This window comes from Verticillium nonalfalfae (genome assembly GCF_003724135.2).
Source record: "Verticillium nonalfalfae strain VnAa140/NRRL 66861 chromosome Unknown scaffold_183, whole genome shotgun sequence".
Taxonomy (NCBI): Eukaryota; Fungi; Ascomycota; class Sordariomycetes; order Glomerellales; family Plectosphaerellaceae; genus Verticillium; species Verticillium nonalfalfae.
This window is the reverse complement of record NW_021167408.1, coordinates 41,079-48,027: the sequence shown is the minus strand read 5'-3', so window position 1 is coordinate 48,027 and position 6,949 is coordinate 41,079. Positions and strand designations below refer to the sequence as shown.

At 55.3% G+C, this 6,949-nt stretch overlaps 2 protein-coding genes across 2 annotated transcripts; one reads left to right on the top strand and one right to left on the bottom strand.

Moving 5' to 3' along the window:
- Positions 1-34: 34 nt before the first annotated feature.
- On the top strand, positions 35-999 carry D7B24_003102 (uncharacterized protein; the record flags this gene model as incomplete). The annotated part of the gene is made up of 3 exons (XM_028637296.1): positions 35-178; positions 400-725; positions 801-999. 3 exons carry the CDS (start codon positions 35-37, stop codon positions 997-999), a joined length of 669 nt encoding a protein of 222 aa, XP_028490839.1.
- A 1,810-nt stretch (positions 1,000-2,809) lies between these two features.
- Positions 2,810-3,299, bottom strand: D7B24_003101 (uncharacterized protein; the record flags this gene model as incomplete). Its single annotated transcript, XM_028637295.1, has 2 exons — positions 2,810-3,028; positions 3,099-3,299. The coding sequence occupies 2 exons, from the start codon at positions 3,297-3,299 to the stop codon at positions 2,810-2,812; spliced, it is 420 nt and encodes a 139-aa protein (XP_028490838.1).
- Positions 3,300-6,949: the final 3,650 nt, after the last annotated feature.

Sequence of the window (6,949 nt, the reverse complement as noted above, 5' to 3'; positions counted from 1 at the left end):
CCTCTGCACCAGATAAGCGCCAGTTGGGTCGGACATGCATTCCCACTACACGCCAGTCCCGCCAGACACACACCAACCCCACCAAACACCACAGGACGACGCCTCGCCGAGGTCTGCGTTCTATGACCCCAGCACGTCGTATAAGACGAAGACGTCCATGGTGGCCAGACGCTACGCCGTATGCCTCTCCACCGAACTACGTACACCCGTCAGATACTAGATCACCGTCAGATGCTAGATCACCGTCAGATGCTAGATCACCGTCAGATGCTAGATCACCGTCAGATGCTAGATCACCGTCAGATGCTAGATCACCGTCAGATGCTAGATCACCGTCAGATGCTAGATCACCGTCAGATACCAGAGACACCCACGCTTGACATCCGCATCATGTCCCAGACGAACCACTGGCCGGAGTACATGCGTCTCGAAGAGGCCGTCCATCGCGAAGACGATCTTTTTGGGCCACTCCTCGCCGAGTCCATCAACCTGTCCTCCCTCCCGTCTACCTACTCGCATGACCAGGACGATGTGTTCCTCGATATGGACCCAGAAACAGCCGCCCTGTTCCAGTCCGCTCCTGTCGACCTGCCCGACCTGGACTTCACCCTGCCAACATGTCCGTCCACCCCGGCCAACGTCGTTCCTCCTCCTCCACCCCCCTCCGTGCCGGCTGCCATGGGGAGGAGCGGCGGCGCATGCCCCCGGTGTGGGGCCCACCGAAGGTGTGTTGCGACTGCGACTGACCGTCATCCCTGCCTTCGTCCCCTGCTCGCCCAACTAACCTGATTTGATTCTAGTCAAGCATGGACAGATGGCAAAGCATGGGTAGACTTCGACACGCGGCTGGCCCGCATGGAGGCTACCATGAACGAGACGGCGTCGGCTGTGGCCCGCATGGAGGCCACCATGAATGAGACGGCGTCGACTTTCCAGAGCCTCCTGCCTCGTGCCCTACGGCGCAATGCAGAACCTGATCGACATTACCATACTGTTTGACGAGAACATGGAGAAGCTGAAGCAGTCCTTGGGCTTGTTCACGCGAGGCATTGTCGAGCATTTCTTTGGGGACGCGACCTTGGCTGACGTGGAGACGTTCGCTTCATGTGATCCCTAGCCCCTGCGCCCAGGACGGCCAGGACGGCCAGGAGAGAACCTGGAGAGTCTGTTCAACGACTTTGCTGCCCTTTGGCAAAACACGGCAGAAGGTGAAGGGCGGATAGTGGGATAGCCTGACCTAATTCAGGATGCGAAATCATTTGTGCTGGAGTCGTAGGTTTTTCTGAAGGGCAACCCCGCCTTCGGGGATGGAGAATGAGAAAGAAATAGGTTCTACCCCGAAACCAGATTTGAGTATAGATGGAGTATCATCCAATCTCAATCAATCCGAGAATCGGAGAGACAGTTCCATCGAAGTTATTGCCTGGTGAATAGCTATTGAGAGCACTACAGAACCTCTATCAGACCCTCCTAATAACGGCGCTACTTCCTTCGCAATGGCCACGCCAATTGAGGCTCGATAGGCTTGCAGGAAGACTCCCTATGCTGTCTCCATTCTGCCAGCGGCCACTTCTTCAACCAACGAGGCAACAATGTTCAGACACAACCCTTGGCCCCTTTTTGCTAGGCTTGAGAGACAGTACAAGATGCCATGCCCCATCGTTAATGTGTGAATGGGTTGACGGTTTCCAGCTCCTCCATCGGAATCTCGTTGAGCGAGGTCGCCAGGTGGTAGAACGGCGAACAGTGGAATCGTCGAAACTTTCGTATTCGCGATGTTGTTCTCCGGAGGGGATTCGTCTGGGGCAAAGCGTGAAGGTCTGTCACCCGAGATGTTCTCTTTCACCCACGGCATGAGGACCGATCAGAATCCGTTTTCTGGAGAACTCGTGGCGGCGGCATATGCATTGCGGTTTCTGCCGCAACTAAGGGGTCAGAGGGTGACGTTACTGACGAGCAACAAGGCCGCGGTGCTGACACTTCGGAATCCCCGACAACAATCCGGACAAGAGTATGTTCGCTGCATCTACGAGGCCGTTGGTCGATTACGAGAAACCGGGACCACAATGACAGCCGTTTGGCTTCCCAGTAGTCTCGAGGACGGCCTCCTGAAGAGAGCGAAAGAAGAAGCACGAAATGCCAGCCGAGAGGGTAATTCGCCTGAAAAGCAGTTCCCAAAGATGAGATCCACCGCCCTCAATGCTGCGAGGCATCAACTGTGTGTGGAGAGACGGCTGCCTGACACCGTTGTAAAGCTCTCTAAGGAAATCGATACAGCATTGCCCGGCAAACATACTCGAGAATTGTATGACAATTTTCCTGGGTAGAGGCTAGCATGCTGGCCCAGCTTAGGATAGGCATGGCGAGACTGAACGCTTCACTCTTCCGAATCAGAGCAGTACCTTCGGCTCAATGCGCATGCGGACATGCGAGAGAAACGGTTGAGCACTTCCTCCTCCGATGCACACGATGGGCAACAACGCGCTGAGATACTCCTGCGCCCTGACACACAAAGAGACAACATCTCCTTCCATTTGGGAGGAAAGACGACATCAGATGGTGACGACTGGAAGCCAAACATGGAAGCTGTGCGACCTACGATACGCTTTGCGAAGGCCACGGGCCGACTGGAGAATGCGTGGTCCCTGATAACGGCCCAACACGCCACTCCCCCCCCCCCCCCCCCACCTCGTGTAGAACCTGGCCTATAAACGGGGATGCCCATTCCCCCCTCCCATACTTAGAACTGAGCGTTTGCTACTTCAGGCTGAGCTGGCCGCGGTCGGAAGCGCGGCCCGTTCATACCTCTCTACATATTCTCCAAGATCCATTCCTCGTCGGCCAGCGCCTTCGCCGAGGACCGCTTCGAAGCAACCCAATGGAGCATCTTCCGTATCATGGCGAGGAACCTCTCTCGACTCTCGCCTTCCAGGCCGACCTCTCTCTCCTCGAGCGATGTGCTGCGGTACGTCTGATGCTCTGGGTCGTGTCCTGTAAACAGGTGGCCACCTTGGAATAGATACCAGATCTGTTAAAACGATACAGGGGCGGGTCAGCTCTTGTATCTGCGAAGCCTCATGTTCGGTTCAAGTCCTTACCATGCAACCCGTGTTCCATATATCGATCTGATACGACCACGGCGCTTCGATGATGACCTCGGGTGCTCTGTAAATCTTTGGTATCTGGAGCTCGCGTGACAGACAGACGGTTCGTCGGTCCATTGTCTTTCGAGGAGATGGGTCGACCAGCTCTTGATCCTCGAATGCGGTGAAAACCGAATCGTCCTTGATGCCAAACATGATGTTATCGGTTTTAATATCTACTCCATAGCAGCTCAGCACCGTTCGTACGAAGCGGAGGATGAGGATAATTGAGCAGGAGCGTAACGCTTAATGTCCTTTGAACAGAATGTAAATGCAATCTGCTGGCCCGCTGTGGACTAGTTACTGCGACTGAATTTTCCATGTCACCGGCAAAAAGAAAAAAAGAAATTTAAGCTGAGGTACATAACCAATGTACTATAGCCTGCCGTAATTTTCACTGTCAGAACTACGACGACCATTTGACTCGATCATTGGCATCAGTCCCGTGTGCACGCGAATCTCCTGGGCATCTACAATAACATCACGACCTCCTCCATTCTTGGCTTCTGCACTCTTGCCGTCCAATCCATTGTGCAAAATGTACTCGTCACTGCCCCAGGCTGTAGCCTGTGGAATTGAGAGCGGGTGTGGAGCTGCTCCCTTCTTCCGGCTCGTATCGAAGTGACTACCACAGCCATTGGTGCCCGCGGGGTTTCTGTCGAGCTGGTAGCTTTCTGCTACGGTGGGCGAGGATCTGGTGAAGTGCGTGCTGAGTCCAATTTTGTTGGCAGCTTTTCGAATCAGGGGCTGGATAATGGGCAGATTCGTTACGACGATGGCGACAAAAGTCTCCCGGCAAGCCCAGGAGCTGCCCGAGACTGCTCCTTCGGGCCCGGGCTGGATGGCGTTGATTGATTAGCCAGGTTGAGCTCTGCATGGAGGGGGTAAAGGGTTCCTGCAGGGTCTTCGTTCGGTGCGGGTTGGACTTACTGTGCTGATCACCACAGCTCTAATCGTAGCAGCCATGACGACGAATAGGGCGCCGCTGTTGGATCGGAGAATGCCAAAGGTAAACAAGGGAAGGCAGAGTCTACCAAGATGGAAGCAGCTAGCGAGGCTCCGATGACCATCGAGTACCACACGACAGCATCCATGTTCCGGTGATGCGGCGCGAGAGTGTTCTGTCATGTCATGCTATTCAGAAGAAGATCGAATAAGTCTTGAGTTTTGACCGCCACAGGGCCATGTCCTTGCCCTTATCCCTACAGCTGCACCAGGTAAGGCTCAGGAACGAGACGAGCAAGTCCGTGCGGCGGAGCATAGGGGTTGAGACGAGGGCCCAGATCGGGGCCTGAGTGAAATGCCGCCACGAATTTGATGTGTCTTGGGCCCAGAACTCGTAACGCTTAATATATATACCGACCGAACAAATCATCCCCGATCATGATGTTTGCACCAAGGCCCAGAGCTCCCAATCTTCCTTCACGATGACGCAAGATCAAGCGACGCATACGCCAGCAGGCCACCACCCCATGGCGGTGTGGCGAGACTAGGGCGTTCCTCGAGCAATCAATGCGGACTTTCGCTACATGAGAATTGTAAGCGCTCCATCGCTGGCCGCGCGGCTAGTTGGCTAATATCCCAGTGCCACTCAAGCAACAGCGGACCCTGCAGCTGTGACATGACCGGAAGGCTCGACTACGATCTCTGGTCGTTCGTTGATCCAGCAGTTCGGCAGTGTGCGGGACAACTATCGCGAGGTCGCCAAAAGGGAATCAGGAGCGGTCCTACGTCCTGCAGCAGCAGCACGACAGTCTCAACGCTCGCTGGTCGGCCTACTACATGAGCTGCAGAAGGAGGTCCAAAGAACGGCCAACGGCCTCCAAAGGCCCTCAAGGTGCCGTTCAAGTCGAGCCGTCTGAGGCGCTCGACACACGAGTGGGCACCGGATAGGGGCAAGGCAAGGAGAAGAATCGTCAAGAGCATGTTGAAAGACATATTGATGTAGCTTGTCTGCCCCCAGCAATGGACTCAGTAGACCCGACGTTAGATTTATGCATGCTTGATGGGTGAAGTCAAAAGCAGGCGACAGCCATATTCGTCCTCGGCCAGTTTCGGCCATTTACGCGTTATCCAGCGCAGCGGGACACCTTGTGTGTATCTCACCTAAGTTGGCGGGATCAGATCGCCAAGACTCCTCCGCTGCCCAAGGCCAACTGCTGCTCTCTCATGGAGCGGGATGGACATACGCTGGAGGATCTGCGCGCAGTAGGTGCAGTGGCCGTCAAGTGCACGTCTGGCTTGCCATTTTGCTCGGTCGCAGCGTTCGCGTAAAGGCCTCCTTCAGCGACTGGTAATACTAACGTCTGATCGCAGGACGAAGCGGGCAAGCCTAGGAAACAGGTTTGGTGGCGAGGGATCCGTGATTGTCCATGAGAGCTCTGGTGACTTGACTTCCTAGGAAGTCACGAGAGTCTGGTATGTGTCAGAAACTGACCCTGCTCCCCGGAGGGATTTTGTTACCAAGAACAATTGTGCACACGTGCCCTGGCACGTGTACACATGGTTAACATCAGACACCTCTGAAACGCGAGGAGTCCTGATTCTTGTCCTTCTGAGGACATCTTCATGCGAGATCTTTGAACAAGAACATAATCAGAATCAATCGAACAATGGGAAGAGGCTGGTTTTCCTCCCCGAAAAATGATCAGCTGCACGAGCGGGCCCTTGAAGACATCGTACTTCTGACAGTATGCAGTAGGGTCGGGGTAGCATCCTGAGTGCCGTGGGATTGGTGTCAGCAGCTGGTCGGCCAGTGACTGGCGCTACAGTCAGAAGCAACAATCCGTGGAAGCTATCGGCGCTTGAGGGATGGTCGTTCCCAATGCCAGATCAAAGAATTAGAGCACGACTGGCGCCGATGGAAGCGCTGCGTATCACTCATCAGATGTGCTGCCTACTGACGACCCTCGGTACTTTTCCATCTCTCCTTTCCGTAACGCCTCGTAGTAACCCAGTTCTTGAACAAGTAGCAGAACACAATCGTGATGAGGCCTGCGGTGACAAGTGGCCCTAGGATGAAAAGATGGTGAAACTGGACGAGGCCGATTGGGAGATTAGGTTCTCTGACTGCTCGTTCGCGGTAAACGCGACGGACTCGACGTCGTCGCCATGACCCTCAAGCGCCTTCAGGTACGCACTCCAGTCGATGCCAGGATGGGCGTGCTATCACTCTCTTTGGTTCCTCGCCTCCAAAACCCTGCCTCACGTCGGCCAACGGCATTTCGTCAGTCAACTTGGAGCGGCGATGGGATGCAGCATCGTTGTGGACGGACTAGGCGGCGGCGCTTCAACCGCACAGAGTAGCACGCGAAGGTGACGGTCTGTGGCTGAACCCGCTGTTGCCGCCTGACGCCGACAGACGACCGGCGTCGGCTGCTCGTCGAAATCATTGCGGCGCCGTGGCGCAGGAGCTCGACCTTGAAGTTGCGACTGCCTCAAGTGTTAAACTGCCGCCTCGTGCCGTGGGTGACGGGGCGGATGGTTTGTATCAGCACTGCTGTTCCGTTTACGCTCCGTTTGAGGGCGTCTGCCATCTCAGTGATTCGTTCAGCTTGGGATCTTTATTCTCCCGCAACGCTGGTGTTCGAGAGGCCAAGTGCGATGTCGAGGCCCATTGCCCTGGATGTGTGATGGTTGGGATGCACTACACCGGAGCAGAGCGGTGTTATAGAGCACTGACCGCCACAGCCAATCAGTTCTACCATGCCTGGGCTGTTCCTCAACTCTCGGGGTGGCAACTTGGTTGATTGTTTGCCAAGCCTGTCGGCTAAGGGCCGCCCGCCTTTTACGCTTGGCCTCGAAGA